Source organism: Carassius gibelio, chromosome B25, assembly GCF_023724105.1.
Source record: "Carassius gibelio isolate Cgi1373 ecotype wild population from Czech Republic chromosome B25, carGib1.2-hapl.c, whole genome shotgun sequence".
NCBI classification, from domain to species: Eukaryota; Metazoa; Chordata; class Actinopteri; order Cypriniformes; family Cyprinidae; genus Carassius; species Carassius gibelio.
In genome coordinates, this window is record NC_068420.1 from 13,604,154 (window position 1) to 13,624,779 (window position 20,626).

Consider the following 20,626-nt stretch of genomic DNA (forward strand, 5'->3'; position numbering starts at 1 on the left):
GTTTCATACTTTTTTGAAGAACCCCTGGGCGCCGCCATTGGCTAGCGGACCCCCACCTGCTGTTAGCATTCCATTGACTCATTTTGGCGTCACTTTGACAGCGAATAATTTTAAATCTGAGGCGTTTAAAGACTCCATTTGTCCATTACTTATTTCTAAAGAAACACAAAAATGTATAAAAGGCTCCATTACTTTGTATCTTACTTTATGTTCCCATAGAAGCAGTTTTTTGTAAAAAATAGGCTAACGATTGCGTCATAACCATCGACTCTGTCGCGCAATAGATAAATTACCATATGGACAGGAGGAGAAGCTCGCAGGCACTCTTTTACTGTCTATGAGGCTATCGGGGGGGACGTGGAGGTATAAAGTCAAGGGAGATAATTAATCAGAATACTTACCAAAATTTGCTCCTGTTCACGCTCGCCTTCTCTGGAAGATTCGGTGGGTGATTCAGATTTCTCTTGGCACAGCGATTAGATTTACAGGTTGTTCACGTGACATCTACGTCATCCAGCTCAGTTTTGAGTCTGCACAGTACGCTAGACCCCCAGGAAGTGCTTGCTTCTAATTGACTTCATTTTTCTCCGTTGAATCCAATGGGGTCGTTGTGTCCATTTCTTTAACTGTCTATGCCGAAAACCGATGCAACTGGTTTTTGACTAGTGAACGAGTCAATGTTTTGTCCATTATCTGGCTCGGCTGTTTGGAACGACATGAGGGCGAGTTATTAATTATATAATTTCAGGGCTCTCAAGTTTTGAACTGAGTTCAGAGTGAGATTTTGCCCGCGGTCGCGATGGCGGCAGGGGTTTGATGGGGACGGGTGTCTGATCTCATAAATGACACATATTCTTACAAATAAAATAATATTTATTTAATTCAGCATTTATTTGTGTGTGTGTGTGAGAGAGAGAGAGAGAAAAAATGGTCAGTGCTGTTTATAGTAGGTGTTGGTAGCTGGTTTTGAGGCCAGGGGTTGGTGGCTCCCATTTGAATCACTGTGGTTCCAGGCCAGCCATTTTTCACAGTTCCATCAAGTGCTAAACTGTTCCTGGTTTAGGTCTTGTTTAATCCCACCATGGAGAAAACCCTCTCAGCATAGGTATTTGAATGAGCAAGCACTAACACTAATGCAGCTATTTTAGAAAGCCTCCCTGCTTATGTCCCTCACACCTTGATGGACACAGGAGTTATCTTGTCTGCAGACCAGTGTTGCCAACTTCTTTCAATGGAAAGTAGCTAAACCCTGCCTGAAAAGTCGCTAAATGTCGCTAGATGACGTCATATGGTAATTACCATATTCATGACGTAGGTGCGTCATATTATCTCGCCCTTTCTGTGCTCATGTACTGCATTTTAATGCTGCAAAAATTCTCAATAAAACGTTTTTTATTATTATATTTTAATGTTTCTGTTGTCAGACAACGGAATTAATATTATAATGACTGAAACGCGGTCCATTAAGACTACATACCAGCTCTCAAAGATGTTAATCTGTGCACTAAAATCCTATTCACGACTATGAAATAACATACACATAAGATTAAGACAATGGTTGAACTGTGATTTCGACTGTACTTGTATGTAAAATAGAGTTTGAAGCAACAGAATATCTTTTTTTAACTGAAAGTGCTGCTCCTCTCTGCTCGCTGAACAGGGCAGATAGAGATGCGTGTGCGCGCGCTGCCTGTGGGGGGGGGGGGGGGGGGAGAGAGAGAGAGAGAGAGAGAGAGCGCGAGCGCTTGTGCTCGTTCGGCAGTACTGGAGAGTCTCAGAGAATAAATAAGGTCTGTCAAAAAAAAGTCGCTAGATTTGTCGCTAGTCGCTTTTTTGGAAAAAAGTCGCTATGGGGGTTTGAAAAGTCGCTAAATCTAGCGACAAATCCGCTAAGTTGGCAACACTGCTGCAGACTAAGCACCAGTAAAAAGAGCTGGTGGTTCCCATTGTGATGAATGGTGATCGGGTTGACCACTCCTTCTTAAAGGAACACCTACAGGTGGCTGCTCTACATAACCCTCTCTTTTTCCCTGTTTCCAGTGGGTTCTCCACTGTTTCCTCTATGGTCCTCCACAGTCTCTTCCATGCACCCATCCTCTACTGGCACCCTAACTCCCTCCCCTACTGTATTCTCCACAGCCTCCTCCTCTGACCTAGCCACCTTTTTAGGGAGCTGGGCCCGCATTCATAAAGATTCTAAGAATCCTCTCAGAAAACTCTTAATTTAGCTTAAAAACTTTTACGTAGGAGTCTTAGCTTAAAAGCGATTCGGGACCGATCTGAGAGCAACTCTGAGTAAGGAAAAGACAAAAACGTTTATCTTAGTGAGGAGGCGGGGTTGAACCGGTTGCTATGTATGACACAATCTTTTGAAGACTCTGATTGGCTGGTTGTCCAAGAAGGAAAAAAAGAGTGATTTTAAGTATAGGGTCTATTCTAATCCTCACTTTAAATTTACATGCGTAATTTTTCCTATTTGACCGTTCTCTCTCTCTCTCTCTCTCTCACACACACACACACACACACACACACACACACACACACACACACACACACACATTATATGTGTGTATATGAATTCTATTTTTTTATTTACCATGCTTTTAATTTCCTATAAGGTATTTGATTGGCTTAGAATGATAAAAATTGTTCCACTCTTTCCAGTTACAGTGATTGCTGTCCTATTTAAGTGGCGGTTTGAGTGTTGGTTTTAATGTATCAAACATGGAATCAAAGCCAAGAAGAGCGAGAAAGCCAAACTGGACAGAGGAACAGTGTTTACTGTTAGCCCAGTTAATGGATGAACACAAGGCCATTCTTAAAGGAAAATTCAGACACAGCAAGGGACAAGAAGCAGACATGGGACAAACTATTAACGGTTCATTCCCCCTGCTTGTGCGCACCTAAGCCTGCTATATTCATAAATGCAGTTTTTTGAGCTTGCAAGGTGGGAATGTCCAGTGGAAACGAAATGAACTGCGACACAATAAGATGTTCTGAAAGTGCTGTAATTGTTTGTGTGATCACTCTGCTTACAGAAGGTTGTGACAGACCCAAATCATCACTATTGCATTGTTGCATGTTCCCAGTTGCCAAATATTGTAATGTAGTGATTACTTTAATTTATATATTAAATTATATTATATTAAATTATTATATAATCTATACCGTCTTATTAACTCATTGTCATCCATTGTCTGCAACACATTTCTTCTGCCTCTTCATCTTTCTGCCATTTTCTCCTCTGCTAAAGAAACTCTTAAGCCTCTTAAAAGTCCTCGTCTGTGCTCATAACAAATTTTACCTTAAGACCTCTTTTAAGGGATAAGATGCTTTCTGAATTACTTTTTTCTTTACTAGGATTTTTTTCTTTAATTTTAAAAGTAAACGCCCACATTTCTAAGAATTTTCTTAGAATTTTGTCACTAGGAACTACTTTTTGCATTAAGATTCTTTATGAATACGGGCCCAGATCTTTTAGAACAAAGCATGAAAGATTGCTCCTTTGCCTCTTCCCTGACATCTTTGAAATAGACGAATGCAATAATCAATATTATACATTGGATAAAATATAATGAAATAGCCTAGGCAAAACGTTTTGAAAATGGGGACCAGGATGAGGTGCAGTAAAAATAAAAGGAAAGAAATTTTTTTTTTTTTTTAAACTATTATGGATACTGCCATACAAGTATTATGGATAGGCCTATTATAGAAGTCTCTTATATAAAACTGTCAGAGTAGCCCCGCATCCTCTTCAACGTGTAACTTTGGCAATAAAAAAATAATAGTGGGCTAATAATAGGCACAAAAGCTACGGCCGACCACGTATAATGGCCAAAATTGCGTGCGTGTCGGGGTCATAATAACCATCAGACCAAAACATATCTTAGACTGTTTTTAAAAAATGTTAAATTAATATATTGATAAAAAAAAACATATAGTGAAAATCTGTGTCATTGTCTTGACAAGTCTGTAACCGTAACGTTACCTACTTCAGCGAGCGTCTGGATCTGTGTTGCACACGAGCCTGTAAAAATCTTACCCGGATACAGCAATGCTATTTTCTGATTGGCTGATCGGTAGCTATATTTTTTTTATTCGATTAGCAGGTGCGTGTCAGGGCCTTCGGGGAACTCACTTGATTCCTCTACGTTACCTGTTTCACTGTTTAAAAAAATAGCGCCGCAACTTGGTGGGCGTTGTCCTCGTAATGTCTCTGCGTGAGAAATACAAGGTGTGGCGTGTGAGCGTGTGAACGGGTTGAAATGCGTGAGTCTCACGCCCAATGCGTGAGACTTGAGAGCCCTGTAATTTTGATTATTGGGTGAACTAACCCTTTAAGCATAAACACAACTGAGATACTAACATCAAGACTAAAAACCCCTTCTATGCGAAACATTTCAACTTTTTGAGCTGGTTATTAAGCATGTTGATTTTTTACTAAAACACCATCATTGATTCAAGTGGCATGCAGAGGTTTAATAACAAGTATTTATTAAAATAATCTGTTTACATTTACATTTATTCACATTGACAAAGATGTCGCGAGTGAGCTGCCAAACGCATGCTTCAATAAAAAAAAAAAATCGACAGAACAAGCAGCACAAATAAATAAATCACTAACAAACGAGCAATTAAAGCTTGATTTCATTAGACTGAAAAATTAAAAAGAAAAATGTTTCCACCTTATTTTTACAATAAATGTTCAGACCAGTTGCTATATGCCATATGACATACAGTGTATAATACAAAATATACAATATTGGGTAATGCATTATTATACAAGAAAATGAGAATAAAGTTTCCTAAAACAGACAATAAATGTATAAAAGCTTTTGCTTTTCTAAAAGCAACTGCGCAAGACAAGGCAACCAAAAGTACTTTTTGTAATAACAGACTTAGTCTAGAAGTTTCTTTCGGGTGTACGTCCTACTAGGTGTCCTTCGCCTTCTTGACTGGCAAAGAGGAGAGATATCCAGCTCAGACTTTGATCCTGCTGGAAGAAAGTATATATTGTTGTTATTATTAAGAAACACTGAACAAAAAATGAACAAAACCTGATCTGATATTTTCCTCAGCCACTTTTTTTTGTTAGGTTTATTTAGATAACTGTTATAAGAAAACATGAGCGTTGAGATCAGAAAACATCTTTTATAATTTGCATGAGCTCCAAAGCTAAATTTATCGAAGCACATGCAATAGGTGCTACACTAATTTAAGGCAAATAATGCAGAAAATGTCTAATTAAGGCATCTATTCTGACCTATAGCTCTACATACACTTTTCATCGTCTCACCATTTCGTTGTGTTGCTTCATTGATTACAGTTGATTTCTTGTATAAAAGAGGTGACTGAGTGAGAGCAAAGATTCCACTCGCTGACACAGGTTTCTTTACTGTAGGCGTGTCCGCTGAAAGAGGTTCAAGCCACAACGTTTACAAACATGTTACAAAAACACAAGAAACCAGCTATGAATTGCACACAAGCTTTACTGTACTTTTTCTGCCCATCCATGCAGGCTGTTCAGACTTCGTAGGGTCTTTAGCATCACAGTCTTGAACCACAGTCTCAGTCCAATCCATGTCTTCCGGTGAGCACTGATGGTCTATAACCTGGCTTGATCTCAAACCCAGTTTTCTTTGACTGACTGGGGTGCTAAGTGACTCTTTGAGTTCTTCAACCCCTTGAATACAGAAAACACCTTCAAGTTCTGGGTCCTCCAACACCCCAGGCTTTTCCAGGAGCGGGATCCCTTTGATGACCTGCTCTTTGCTCCCGCAAGCTTCGATCCGAGCTCTTTTCTTACGAGGCCAACTATTGAGGTTCTCTGGGGTCGACCATCCTCTGCTTTGAGGAGACGGAGTCAGTGGGGATGCCAATGGGGATTGGCTACTTGCTGGATAATGAGTGGGAGTGATCGACTGACATATGTATGTCTGTACACCCTTCCCAGGTGTACCTTTGGCAGGGGTTCCTTGACTGCAGAGTGATGGTGATATGCAGCCAGGATGTCTAGTACATTGTCCAAGTGAGCTGTCAACTTGTGGTGCCTTCACATTTGACATGTTACGGTGTACAAGGTGTGAGGCCACACCCTTGGTTGCACTACTAGGTGCTTCACCGGAATCGAAAGAATCTGTCCTTCTTAACTTTAGCTTAGGCAGGCCTGACGCCTGCATCTCCATCTCCACTTCATAAGTAAGTGGTTGAGGAATTAACCTCTTTCCACATGCAGGACTTCGCCGTGTTCTTGGGGTAGAGATCTTTGGTGTTCCAGAGGAGTATCCAAGACGTGCTTCCGCTTCTCGTTGGCGCCGGTCTGGAGTTTGACGAAAGCCATAGCTTCGGCCCATTATGGTAGTGGCAGGGGAGGCTTGTTTTCCCTTAAATTCGAAAACCTCAGAGGATTTAGAGGGTTTCCTTGAGAAAGCAATGTTCATCTTAATGCCCCCTGTGAGTTCGGTCCTCACCACAGAGGCCTCAGATATCTCAATGCTTTCATCATCTGTGGTAATGCTGAATTCAGAGCAATCAAACTGTTGGGAATCTGAAGATGACACTTCTTCTGCTTTTCCATGGTTGATCTCGTTTTGCCCAATCATTTTGTTATCCTGTGGAAATTCTCCCATATTACTAGTTGGTTCCTGCTGGCGGATACGTGATCTAGGGGGACCAGAGGATAGTGGTGCACTTAATTTTGCTGCAGACAGACCTTCATGAGGTGAAGGGCTAGATCCCGCAACGTCTCGAGACTTGTTAGGAGGCAACGAGGACTCTTTTAAAGGTGTTCTACCAGAGCGAGTGGACATCCTGCGTGTTAGGCTGGGGTTTTTTATGGGAGTTTGTATATTTGGTTTTAATGGTGAAGCACATAGAGAAAATGGCTTGGAATAATATTCTTGTGAATCAATGGAAGCAAATTCGCCAGACTTTTTGGTAGTTTTGTAAGTTAAGCTCAGTGTCCTCCTCATCTTTTCTGATCTTGTAATGGACTTGGATGTTTCTGGATCAACATTTCCAAGGATTTCAAGTGTCCTGGGCATCGTTTCAGGAGATTCCTTGGATTTCCTTTGGGGCATTTTGTCAGGTGTTTTGAAAACATTTCTTTCCTCTGGGCTGCTATTCTTGCCAGGTGTAAGCAGTCTTGGTGAGCATCTTTTTGGAAACATCATAGACTCTGGCACATTGATTGGCTTTTCTACCCGGCTTTTCCGCGGAGATGGAGACCATGTCACACTCTTCTTTGGCGTTCTACCATTTGGGCTTCTCAGCCAAGCGCCATTAGGAGAAACACAATCCAAGAGGTTTTTCATTGGGGTCTTGAGTATCCCCTTGAGTGGACTTTTCTTGGGGGTGTCTACCACTAGACTCTTCGCAGCAGGTGACCGAAAAGGGCTCCCTCTCAGGGTCATCCCATTCTCTCCAACTGTCCGGGTTGGAGTTCTTGGGGACTGAGGTGTTCTGCACCCAACTGAACATCCTACTGGATCAGACCTTAACTTCTGTGGAGTTTTATTTTGATTCTGCAAAATAAATGTATCACATTAATGCTAAATAGATGACAGGATTTATACACTCAATACTCCTTCAACATTTCATATCATTTTAATTAACTGTAAACTGAAAGGGATATTACCTCAAAAATTCCAGACCTAAGTGACAACTCTTTGCTGCTTTGATCTGAGAATGATGCTGTTGTTTGCCGTAGGCAACTAGGGGACTGGGTAGCACCAAAAAGAAGCCGAACCGGCGACCTAACAGAACTAACATTGAATCCTCCTGCAAAATGAATACAGGGTCACTTTGAGAATGCACAAGCATACACCTTGACAGTATGTTCAAAACCTAAACATTTTATGTCCAGAAACTTGATGACACCTATTTTTTTCCTGCGTTACTGAAACACTTTACCCTCAGAGTGGCAGAGTTGAGAGGAGGAGATGGCACGGTCCAGGTTTCGGGAACGTGGCTGTGAGCTTGAATAGAATACACTGGAATGTCTTCTGGTAAGGCTTTTAAATCTTGGGCTCCTCCTCAAGTCTAAGAACCAAATATTTATCAGAGTACTTTCTATTAGTAAGTGTTCTTCCTATGTTTGATATTGTGGCAAAATCTTAAACACTAACCAGCAGTTGGTTTGACAGGAGACTCTTCAATAATGCACACACCAGATTCTCCAGATCTTCTGTAAAAAAAGGGAGCAAGAGAAGAGAAAAACAAAATTTTTAATTTCAAACTGGATTCCTTACAATCATTAAGCACCACTAAACGAATATAACAACTTAAAAATCAGGACATATCACTCACCTGCCAGTCCTTTGCCGTTGAAGAAAATGACTGGACACCTGTTTATGCAATGGTGTTTCAGATACTTTCTTTGTGAGAAGACTACATCGTTCTGAAATTAGTTTAAAGTTTTAAGGTTCAAGTTCACACACTACATTAAACAATTTCTCACTATCAAAAAGAAAAATTACCATCGTCATCCATATGTGAACGCTTGCGTTTCTTAAGTCCCTCTACTGCTGACACAGACTGGCTCCGTGGCATTTTGGACTTCTTTGAGGGCGATATGGCTACTTGGTTGAAAAGATTTCTCCTTACCTTTGTTACCTCTTTGAACAGAAGAAAAAGGTGCAACAACAGATCACAACTTTTTAAAACAGCATGAAGATTAAAATGGAATGGGCCAATTACCTTGAACTGCTTGCTTTGGAGGTGGTTCGTTCACAGCAGGTTGTTCTACCTGCACACAGAGTTTCGGCTTTGCCTGTATTCCAAAATAGGCAAGTTAGTATTTTAGTTTGTGAAAAGATGGAAAGTAATATAATAAAAACAATGAAATCTCACCAGCCGTGTGGACTTTCTTGGCATTTCTATCTGTCGAAGTGCCTGAGGAGCCTCAGTCATGCTTTTGTGGCGTGTGAGCATGTTCTGTCTGCAAAAAGAGAGGAGAGTTTATTTGACCACAAAGCAGTTGATATAACCACACGTTCTTTTTCTATGACAATCACCTCCTCTTTTTAGCAGAGCGATTGCGGAGTTCCTCCAGATGATCCCCGACACTGGATACATTGCTATGTGTGGCGGAGAAAGGTGAAGGTCTAGCAGACACACTGTCCTTAGCCATAGACTCATCACTGAAGAAGTCAGAGGGCAGGATGGCAACAAGCGCCTCAGGCAACTGAGTTCCTAAACTGTGGTAGACATCTGCCAGGACTTTAGGGATGCTGTTCAGGAACCTGGGAGATACCATATCAGAGATCACATCTTATTGCGTTTGGTTACAAATTGCATTTTAATGAATATTCCTGTGTTGCTGAGAACTTACACTGGCAGAACTTCATCCTGCATGAACTTGGATAAGTAAACGGCATCTTTACTCCGGGAGATAATCCGGAGCATATCAGCCACCTTAAAAGGGGTTTATAAAAAAAAAAAAAAAAAAAAAGTTACAAACATCATATTTAACAACCACAAACCATAGAAAATTTATGTATACAGTTACATCTAAATTATTAGTTATGACATCATAAGTTTTTAAAGGTTGATCGTCTCCTTACATCCTCAACTCTTTGTTCCAAAACCTCCTCATCTTCTTGTTGTTCTGGTTGTTTGCACAATTCAAGTCTGAGAACTGCTTGCAGCTGGCATCTGTATAAAGAATGATGATTTGTAAGTCCATTACCTTATAATTACCTTTATAAAGATATATATTCCAAGATATATTCCAAGTTTACGGTCAATTCATCTGGACACTGATTTAATTTGGTCTGAATACTTACTCCCTGATTTTACTCTCTTCATCTGAAGAATTTCCGTAAAGCTGACGAATAGCCTGACAGGATTTCAACAGATGGTTCTGCACCGAGTCCAAGAATGAAGCCTGGTGTGAAATGGATAAATGTACAATTAAAATAAAAAAAGTTGCATATCAGTTTTCCTAAATCATTACATGACTTTGGTCTTCCCTAAACTAATATGATACAATAAACCACCATATCAACAATACACATATCATAAAAAGCATATATATTAACATTGGAAACACAGAATTAACTAATTAGACTAAGATCTTTTGCGAACAGAGTTCATTATAAACATGTACATGGAGACCATGTTTTGCAGTTACCTGCAACCAGACAACACCGCTGTATGATTTTAATGTACATGTTCCATTGGCTCACCTCCACATCAGTGTTAGTTTTGATGAATGCATTAACAACTGAAAGCATATCCTGGACTTGAGAGGGAACAGACACGGATCTGTTCTCCACAGCTTTCTGATAAGTGAGCCCCAGGTGGGAAAGCAGCTCTTCCTCACTGTTGAAATCTGTTTTGAGTCAATGAACATCATTAACAATAGGGATGGGCATTTTCCATAAATATAACATTCGAATATCTGAGCTCACAAAAAACGAATATTTGTTTATTTAAATTAAGTTTAATTTTTTCAGTAACATTTATTGTTTGCGTCATTTTGAACAAGCTTACACACAATAAGCTTGAACATTACACATCGTGTTTTGTAGCTGAAAACCTTTAACAATGCATGCAAACAAACAAAAGTACAGATTAAAAGCAAAAAAAGTGAACAAAGAAAAAACGTAAAGCAGCCTGCAGCATTTAGGCTATTGTAGAACGTAGCCTACACTTAACTTTGAAACTGTCAGCAAATCTTTTTTGCTTTTTTTTCTATTGTTTTACATTTTCTTGTTTAGAAACACAGGCATGTAAACATGATCGGGGGAAAGGCCGACCGCGGAGAAAACGCATCTGCACCACTCGCATCAAGGAAAATGTTCAAAAAGTTTCATCAAGAAACCGGAGATGTTTGTGCAGAGGGTGTAGGGCAGATGCGAGAAGAGAAGTTTTCACTGCATTCTCCAAGTTAGCGGTGTTTATTCGTTGCTTGAGAGATACCGCAACAATGTAATTGAATTCGGTCACTTTCTGTCATTCTCCATGGCATATTTGAAGTACTGTTGAAGACCACAGTTCTTAGGGGCCGTTCACATATCACAAGTTTGTTATTTCCAATGTAGGCGCACTCATAATGGAAGCGACGGACCACCGCATCAAGTTAAAAACATCTCAACTTTTCAGAGAGCCGCAAGCACACCGCGGGTCATGTGACAAGAACTAAACATTCAGCTTCATCCTTTCCCGCAACCACGTTGAAAGCTCAGCCAAGATGAAGGAACAGCTTATCATAGCTGTATATGGATTGCCATTTTGAAATACATTTTGTAACAGAGCTACTGAAAGATATATTTTTGTGCTGCAAATCCATTTATCCTTTGCTGAAATTTCCGCGTCTTCAAGGAGAGAGCGCGTCATTGTTGCTTACCAATGGCAGACGCCTCAGGAGTGCTTCTGCCCGAGCGCTTTGGAAAGAAGGAGAAAGCCTAGCGTTTTCCACGCGTTTTTAGGTGCGATATGTGAATGGCCCCTTATTCATTAATTAATTATTTTTTGGTTGCATACATCTTCAAATATGCCGTGTAAAAAATCACAGAAAGTGACCAAATTAGGTTTTATTGTGAACTTTTTTTTTTATTATTCGAATATCATTTTTACTAATCGAATAATAAGAGCAGAACGAATATTCGAATGTTCGACTATCCGTGCACACCCCTAATTAACAATATTTACAATAAAGTTAAAAACAGTCCTGTTTTTACTTCATGGAGATCTTAAACCCTGGACATTATAACTTAAGGCTTTTTTTTTTTAAATAAATGACTCCATACTCACGCAAGAGGCCAGGCTTGGTTCGATCCCCAGAGCATCTCTTGCCCCCTTTTTCAGCTCCTTTGACAGATCCAGCAGAGCTGCAATCACCCTGAGTTTTTTGTGCTTTCACATTTAAGCGAGCAAAATTCAGCATCTGTAGAGAGCGACTCATAGTCTTCATCTTCTGCCTTACTGGTGTGCATTGTGTACCTCCTGAAAAAGAGCAAATTAGGCCAAAAAAACATTAATAAACTTGTTCATGATATAGGCAAACAAACCCACTGCAAATATTAAGTCCATTTTATAAAGCATCAATCACTTCATCGAGTCTGATTTTGTTCTCACGTTTTTTGGACCTCAGGTTGCCACTGGATCCAGCTGTGCTGCTCTGATAGAGCTCTGAGAGACTGCTAGTGATCTCCTGCTGAGTATCGGAGTACTCCTCTTCCCTCTCCTCTTCCTCTGGAGCTGCATGCAGGAGCCTGTACATGTAAGACATCTTTTAGTACCAGAATAAAAATAGCCCATGACAAATATAATATGTGCAATTTTTTGGGGGTACAATTTTAACACCATGTTAGCAGCTGAGGTTTTCATGGCAGGAGTTGTGTTGTGCATTTACAATCAGTTACATAGATGTAAATATGCAATAAAACAAAACAAGCAAAATAAAATAAAAAACGGATTAAACCTTATAAAACCTATATAAAGCCTTAATATTCAGGGTTGCCAGATATCAAGAGTTCAAATCCTCCAGTCACAGCTTTTCTTTTCAATGGAAACACATTCTGTCCAGTATCACTTAAAGCTGCAGTAGGGAACTTTTGTAAATATATATTTTTTACATATTTGTTAAACCTGTCATTATGTCCTGACAGTAGAATATGAGACAGATAATCTGTGAAAAAAATCAAGCTCCTCTGGCTCCTCCCAGTGGTCCTATTGCCATTTGCAGGAACACCATCGCTCCCGGTAAAAAATAACCAATCAGCAGAGGTGTCAAGTAACGAAGTACAAATACTTCGTTACTGTACTTAAGTAGAAATTTGGGGTATCTATACTTTACTCGAGTAATTATTTTTCAGCCGACTTTTTACTTCTACTCCTTACATTTTCACGCAAGTATCTGTACTTTCTACTCCTTACATTTAAAAAAATAGCTTCGTTACTGCTATTTCATTTCGGCTTGTTTTCATTCCGGCTTGTCATCATTAAAAATAAAATAAAATAAACCCTATCCAGGTAAATCGCGCCATCCGGATGGAGTGAATTGGATTGTGGTTGGATGAGAAGTATAAACATATACCATTCCGACACCCTATTGGTTTGTAGGCGATCCATCGCACCTGGACATGACACAGATCACATCACACTCCAGCAAGGACATAGCCAGTTTTGTTTTTTTTTAACAAAAAATATATTTCTTAAAAGTAGGGTTGGGTATGGAGCCGGTATCCGATCGCCTCAGAGTCAGTTCGCTTAAATTTCATATGAAACCGGCATCAGACCGGTCTCCTCTCAGTCTTTCAGCGCGCTCTTCAATCCGCAGACGTGAGCTCAAACAGAGACAGAGGACACAAGGTGTGTGTGTTTATCGATAGATTGTTAGAATGTCCGTATCTGTGCTTTTTTTTTTTTTTTTTTTTTAAGCTGTACATGTGGAAAGTGCAGTTTGATGACAACATCGCATGTTGTTTACTTGATGTGCTTACAGGCTGATAGCTAAGTTAACAACACAGAGTTTTACTCACCGCATGCGGTTCCAACACACGATCGTGACCCTTTTCTGTTGGGACTGCATTATCCTTAAGAAATAAACGATGTGCAATCCGAAATGCAGGGAACAAACAAAAACACTTGCACAACTCCGTTGATGCTCTGTAAAAATAAACTCCATCCACTGGTCCCTTAATGCTGTTTCTCTTTTGGTAATCTGTGCAGGGTTGTCTTGCCCTGGCAACCAAAAACACACTTCTTTAGTGACTTTTCGCGACGCTCTCGCTCTGATCAGGCTGTGCTCAGCCTCTCAGTGCTCTGCTATACGGGAGCGCGCGCTCTTCCGGCAGAAGAGCGCGCACTTAGGACCCATATAAGGAAATTCCGCTCCATCTAACGTCACACAGAGCCATACTCGAAAAAAACTTTCCGAAACTTGTGACAAACCGGAAGAGGTTTTTTTGGAACAAAAATACTCCTTCAAACGTACAACTTAATTTTTGAAACTTTGTCCATGTTTAGCATGGGAATCCAACTCTTTAACCGTGTAAAAAACTCAGTATGCATGAAATAGCATTTCACCCCCCCTTTAACTAAATATCAGAGTGAGTGACAGAGATACAGTACAAACATTATGTGTGCTTTTGTATTAAATAATGACCCAGATTGTAAATTACATTTTTTAGCCTTAGATTAAGGGAGGCACATCTTGGAAAATGAGAGCATCCAAGGTGAAAGTTATGGATTTATTTTAAATATTTGTAATGTTCTGTAATGTTATCCATAGTTTTTTTTTTTTTTGTGGTTCTTTTTTTTAAAGTATTGGTTTAGGCACCGGTACCATTATAAAAGTATCGAAAAGGCACTGGACCTTACTTAAAAGTTATTATTTCTCACTGGCTCATTTACCAAATGAGTACTTTCTCTTCTTCCTCCGCAAATTAAGCTATTGTAGGTAGTTCGGTAGCGAGACTTTTTAATAAATTATCGTTTGCGATTGATGACGCGATTGACAATGTTGTGATAAGTAGGCTATACCGACTTTGTAACTCGTTACCCCTCCCACACTGGACATAGCAGACGTATGTACCGAATACAAGAAGCTATCAATCAAGAAGGTATCAGGATTATGAGTTATTTTTCATTTTTAGTTTTGATTACTCACTTGGATTGATCATTCATTTTGACAGCACTATAATGTTTATTGTATATAGACAACCTTAGAAGTGTAATTGTTACTAAGCCTGCACCACTGTTCTTGTCCATTGCCCTCGAGATTTCTGCAGCTAAGCTTGGATGTACATTTACATTCCATTAAAGGTTATTGATGACATGCCTCTGAAGTTTGACTTTTTGCACCATAACAATACTTACTGGCAACTAGTCATCATATCTCTAGTACTTTAATGTATTTGCATTGTACTAAAATGCATTCATTTTCAATGGGCATATATGCGGCTGAAAGAGGTAGCCTATAGTGCATCCCAAATTTTTCAACATGAACATTTTAATATAACATTATAGTCATTATGGCCTTTAGAAAAATGTTTTTTTTGAGGAGGTGGGGTAGTGCACAATAGGCCCCTGTGGCACGGCCCAAGCTTTTGTTCTTAATGGCATTTTTTCCCTTACATTACTTTTACTTTTATACTTTAAGTAGTTTTTTAAACCAGTACTTTTACACTTTTACTTGAGTAAAAAGCTTGAGTTGATACTTCAACTTCTACAAAAGTCTTTTTAAACCCTAGTATCTATACTTCTACTTGAGTAATGAATGCCAATACTTTTGAAACCACTGCCAATCAGAGCTGCGGTCCGTAACTTTGTTTGTGTTCAAAATGTAGAAAAATTTATATAATAAGAGTACACCATGAATCAATTTTCCAAACCGTGTTTTTAGCTTGTCCTGAATCACTAGGGTGCACCTATAATAAGTGTTTATATTCTGACTATTTTAGATTGCTTCGGGGGTACCGCGGAGGTGTAACCCAGTACCTTTGTGATTCTTCATAGACATAAACAGAGAGAAGTAGTTCCGGCTACGATGTTCTTCCGCAAGACGCAAGCAGTTCTGTTTATTAACCGCTAGAGCGTCAAAAGTTCCCTACCGCAGCTTTAATTTCAGCAATCTGGCTACTATGCATATGCACATTCTTTTCAAAAATAAAAAAAGTTCTAATTATCTGAAAACTAAATACAATAAATCATGCATACAAGCTGAATTGTACTAAGTAAAATTATTGTGCTAAGTAAAAAATAAATTTCTCAAACAATAATCGCTATGATCAGTTTATCCATTATTGGGCAGCCCTTATCTTGTCAAATAAAAGATGAGTGAAAGATTCCAAACCTCATCGATTCCATTAAATGGCAGCTGATTCCTGACTGGTCAGAAAAAGGAAACCATCCCTCTACCAGCCCATTTCTCCTTAAACAAGACTCCCGCTTGAGCTCTTGATTGGCCCAATCAGGAACAAACGGCAACTTTACTTGATCTGGAAACCAAAAAATATATATATTTAAGGTTAGAAACAAAAAGGTTGTGTTTGTCTGTTTATATGCACAAAGCACAAAAAAACAAAGATTATTTCAGGAAAAAACCAAACACCTGAGCAATCCTCATCCTTCATGATGTCATACATGACATTGAGGACACTGCTGACAACATCAGGTAGGTCACTGGAGATGTCTGTGCTGTCCAAGGGAACAACGTGTTTGGGCAGAAGCTGGTCTTCCTGAGAAACCAGCGGCTGAAGGACAGTGAGTTGAGCCATACAGGAGGAGAGCACCGACAGCACCCCTGAACACACCACACCTCCTTCACTCACTTCTGCTAGCTGTGTAAATAAAGAAAAAATATATTATTCTACACATTTTTTAACTTTAAAAAATTTTAAATCACCCACCATGGACAATTCATAATTTTTTGCTTTTATCTTTGAACAATGTAAACACTTACAGAACACTTGTAAACACAAAGCAAAAAACAAAAGACCATGCAATACATTAAGGACCTACAACCTTATAAGGACCAAAGGCATAGATGTCGAGTAGGTGTCTATATACAGGTGCCCATGTATTTTAGCTATTACAAAACAGCATTGCATGTGACTGCAATCATATTTCACAGCTGGAATCATCCTATTATTAAACAACATAACAGATCAAGTCATTTTACCATGGCAGATCCTCCAGTAGACAGCTGCTTTAAGTGCTGAAAAACCACCTGACCCAGTTCAGCATCTGTGCACTGAATTATCCAGCTTTCAGAGGCTGAACATGAGAGGGAGATGGTGTCCAGGTCCTGCAGGACACCTCTGAGAAACACATCCACAGGAGCTCGCAGAAACCTCTGCCTGCATGATACCGGCTGCAGAGTCACACTACAGGACTGCCTGTTCCCATCTACCACAAAAACATACAAAATTACAATTACTGATCACTTTGGAGAATATATCTAGAAACCTGTATTGTACGCACACGTTATATATAAATATATGAATGACAAAGCCCATTATTTCAGTCTTCAGTGTCACATGTTCCTTCAGAAATCATTCTAATATAATCATTTGCTGCTCAAGAAAATGTTTGTTTGTGCTGCTTAGTATTTTGTGAAAAATGTGATCCACTACTATTTAAAAGTTCGTAAGATTTACAAATAATACTTTTACTAAGCAAGGATGCATTAAATTGGTCAAAAGTGACAAAGACATTTGTAATGTTACAAAATATTTTTTTTCAAATGCTTTTATTTTAACTTTCTATTAAAGAATCCTGAATAAAGTCACTGTTTTTTTACAAAACATGAAGCAGTTTTCAACCGCTTAACTGGATGCTCTAATCATTTTAACATTGATAAGAAATACTGCAGAAATATTTGCCTTCACAAGAAACAATGAATTACATTGTAGAGTATATTAAAATGGAGAATAATTATTTTAAATTGTTATGATATCCCACAATATTACCTTTTTAATCAAAGAAACAGCCTTGGTGACCATTAGAGACTTTAAAAAAAAAAACATTTTAAATCCTAACTAGGATTATTTGGCCTTGTGTGTTTTATTATTTACCTGCAATCCAGGAAAGACATCCACCCAAAGGGGGAAAGACTTGTCGGTGTATTCTTTCAGAAAACTCAAGGTAGCTATTGGTTGAATCTATAGGAAAGGCATCTATTCCTAAACCCAGTGAAGGGCTTGTATCAGAATGACGGTCCATCACTGGCAAACAAGGAGACAGCATGGGCACCACCTGTCCACCAACCTGCCCAAGAAGCTCTGCCAATGTCTCCATGCCAGTGTAGTCCTCCACCACATGATTAGCCTGGATAAAAAATAAATAAATAAACTGTAGTCAAAAACACTGATATGAACCCCAATTAAACATAGGAACTCTATAAGAGCACCACTTACCTTAAATATACCTGTATCAGCCCAATGAAGCAACACTTTGTGTTGCATAAGCATATCTATCAGACCTTTGGGCAGCACCTGCTCATGTATGTCTCTATGAAGTCTACTGTCATCCTTACGGATGGACAAGTAGTCTTCCAACTCTGCTTTGGACCGTGGACATTGAGACACAACGAAAAGGACATTTTTGTCAATGCTTAACATGTCATAGTCCTGCAGAGGGATATTCCTGGCACTTCGACTTGACCTTCTCGGTCTCAGTGTGACCTTGGTGGGAGATGTAAGATCAGGTCTGTCCCACTGGAAGTCAAGAAGGATCTCTTTCAAGGCATTTTGGACACAACTAGCCGGGCTGGGTTTCAGTTTGTTGGACTTTTCCCGACTTTTGGGCGACTTTCCTTCCACACTGAACTTGACAAGCAGCTCCTCTTCGAAGTCACTGAACACCTTCTCCTGGAGTTCCTTGAAATCAGATCCTCTGGTTATAAGTGTTGCACTTTTCACAGTCCTTGAATGGAAGAATTTGTAACCCCATCGCACTTTTTCCAGCCCATACTTGTATCCCAAACCGAGCAGCACTCTTAGTATCCACTGTTTGAGATGGTTTTGATAGGCACTAATCGTGCTGTTGGTTTCTTCTGGTCGATAATCCACATCGATAGCAAAAAACACATTCTGAGAGGCCATAACTGGACTTAAAGAGCTGTCATGCAAAACACTACCGCCTCCAGAGATCAAATGTAACCCTTATAGACGTTTAGAACTAAGCTAGACAAAGAAAACAAACGCTAAACATGACGTCTCGTCTTTTAAAACGTCAATAAAAGCTAAGCAAGAAACATCTCAAGAGCAGCTGCTGGGAACGAACGCACACGTACGCTATTTTTCTCAACACGAGTCATGATTTCTGTCGCCATTGAGCTAAAACAACACGAAGCAGTTAAAAAAAGAATTAAGTCATATACATGTACAATTAATGATAACGGAAAGTTATAAAAAATAGCATTTTAAAAGTATTGTTTTGTTACACCTCAGAGTTTCCGTTAGCCATCGCTCTCTTCTCTCCCTGCCTTAAACTCTTCGCGCTTCAGAATTCGATGAATGTCATTGGCTGGAACGAACGAACTTTAAAAACGTCATTCATTTCTCGTCGTGTGATAGGACCAGAGAGCCCCAGCAATAAAGAAATCCAAAGACGTCAATCGCTTCTCTCTCCGTGATTGGTCCACAGTCAGGTCAATAAAAAGAGCTTCTTCTCGTGACTAATATGCAGAGCATAATTCGCTTGTTACTGGCATCTACTGGACACAAGTCAATGTTATATTAACAACTTTATTTAACGTAAGTGTATTTTTTTATAAGGAATACCACAGAAAGAAATGTAGTTATATAGTTATGTAGCTTTTTCTAAGCACAGATTTGGTCAGATTTAACTACAAAACAAATACATTTGTGCAAGATTTACTAAAAAGAAGCTTTCTTTTCTTTTTTTTACTTAAAATATTTTTAAGAATTGAATTTAAAATATATTTTTTTATTTGTTACTATATGACTATATTACAATAAAGTATTTTAAATTAATCTAAATAAATTCTAATCTAAATCTTCATCTTAAATCTAAATGTAAATGTTTAGTCCAAATCATAATGTTAATCTAATATCTAAATGTATATATATATATATATATATATATATATATATATATATATATATATATATATATATATATATAGCTAAATATTTAAAAGTGTAGCTAAATATTTCGATAAAAAATAAATATAAAAATATTTAGCTATATATGTATGTATGTATATATATATATATATATATATATATATAGCTAAATATTTAAAAGTGTAGCTAAATATTTCGATTTAAAATAAATATAAAAATATTTAGCTATATATGTATGTATGTGTATATATATATATATATATATATATATATATATATATATATATATATATATATATATATATATATATATATATTTGAATTGATGCTTTGGAGCTATTGTATGTATAAGAAGCACAGAAATGTATTTTTTAAAACAATGCACATTAGGACTCAAATACAATTTCTTGTTTTAATATGCAACATTACATATTTTTGTACTGCTTTGATTTCCAATTCCACAGTTTGTTATTCACATGAAAGTAAGAGTAAAATATATAACTATTAGTAAGAGATATTGACTTCAAGAACAGTGACTTGCTTATTGCTCATTGTCATATTTATAGATGAATAGATAGGTGAGTAATGCCATTTTAGTTTTTTTATACCATATCACATAAACAGCATTTGAAATGACTTCTTTTAATATACTTTTCTCAGAAATTAGGTCTGCCTAACCCCCAACCTCTCAAATGGCTGTAAAATCAGAATGCATAAACCATTTATGGGTTCATTTGAAGTTCTTATGTTTTTATCTTTGGATGATCGAGACAATTTAGTCTGTTGCCCAGACAGCATTAGTCATTGGGTCTGTTAAGGAAAAAAACATAAAAGAGAACAAGTTGTGCAGACTAATAGCTCTTTAGCCCAGACATACTGTTTAAAAAATATAACCAAGGAACACACTGCATGCTGCTTTTAGTGTTTCTCCATACACAAGTTCAAAAGTGGAGACAAAACCATCTGAAAAAAAGCACAAACAGCCTTTTTGTCTTTAATAAAAACCCAATTTTTTATAAGAAGTACATTAAGTAATATTTTGTAATAAAACATTAAGGATAATTGGGTCAGTGGCTCCAGATTCC

At 38.4% G+C, this 20,626-nt stretch overlaps 1 protein-coding gene across 2 annotated transcripts; it reads right to left on the reverse strand.

Annotated features, from left to right (window-relative positions):
• Nucleotides 1–4,477: 4,477 nt before the first annotated feature.
• Nucleotides 4,478–18,984, reverse strand: LOC128014460 (treslin). 2 transcript variants are annotated; one of them, XM_052598051.1, is made up of 22 exons: nucleotides 17,868–18,984; nucleotides 17,526–17,778; nucleotides 16,631–16,857; nucleotides 16,061–16,289; nucleotides 15,803–15,947; nucleotides 12,082–12,218; nucleotides 11,758–11,949; nucleotides 10,188–10,333; nucleotides 9,786–9,886; nucleotides 9,564–9,654; nucleotides 9,332–9,414; nucleotides 9,015–9,242; nucleotides 8,851–8,938; nucleotides 8,698–8,770; nucleotides 8,478–8,615; nucleotides 8,308–8,398; nucleotides 8,127–8,185; nucleotides 7,912–8,040; nucleotides 7,637–7,779; nucleotides 5,498–7,523; nucleotides 5,297–5,410; nucleotides 4,478–4,993 (listed from the first exon to the last, which is right to left on the reverse strand). In XM_052598051.1, the coding sequence occupies exons 1-22, from the start codon at nucleotides 18,552–18,554 to the stop codon at nucleotides 4,899–4,901; spliced, it is 5,475 nt and encodes a 1,824-aa protein (XP_052454011.1). In that variant the 5' UTR covers nucleotides 18,555–18,984; the 3' UTR covers nucleotides 4,478–4,898. The 2 variants fall into 2 exon arrangements, with proteins under 2 accessions (XP_052454011.1, XP_052454010.1); XM_052598050.1 differs by having other exon boundaries at nucleotides 4,478–4,996; nucleotides 17,868–18,981.
• Nucleotides 18,985–20,626: the final 1,642 nt, after the last annotated feature.

Excerpts from the sequence above, each read along its gene's own strand:
- LOC128014460 (XM_052598050.1), bottom strand. The coding sequence starts at position 18,554 with ATGGCCTCTCAGAATGTGTTTTTTGCTATCGATGTGGATTATCGACCA. Across the intron at positions 11,950-12,081 it reads CAACCTGAGGTCCAAAAAAC|GAGGTACACAATGCACACCA; the intron begins GTGAGAACAAAA and ends GCTCTTTTTCAG. Across the intron at positions 9,655-9,785 it reads GAAGAGAGTAAAATCAGGGA|ATGCCAGCTGCAAGCAGTTC; the intron begins GTAAGTATTCAG and ends TTCTTTATACAG.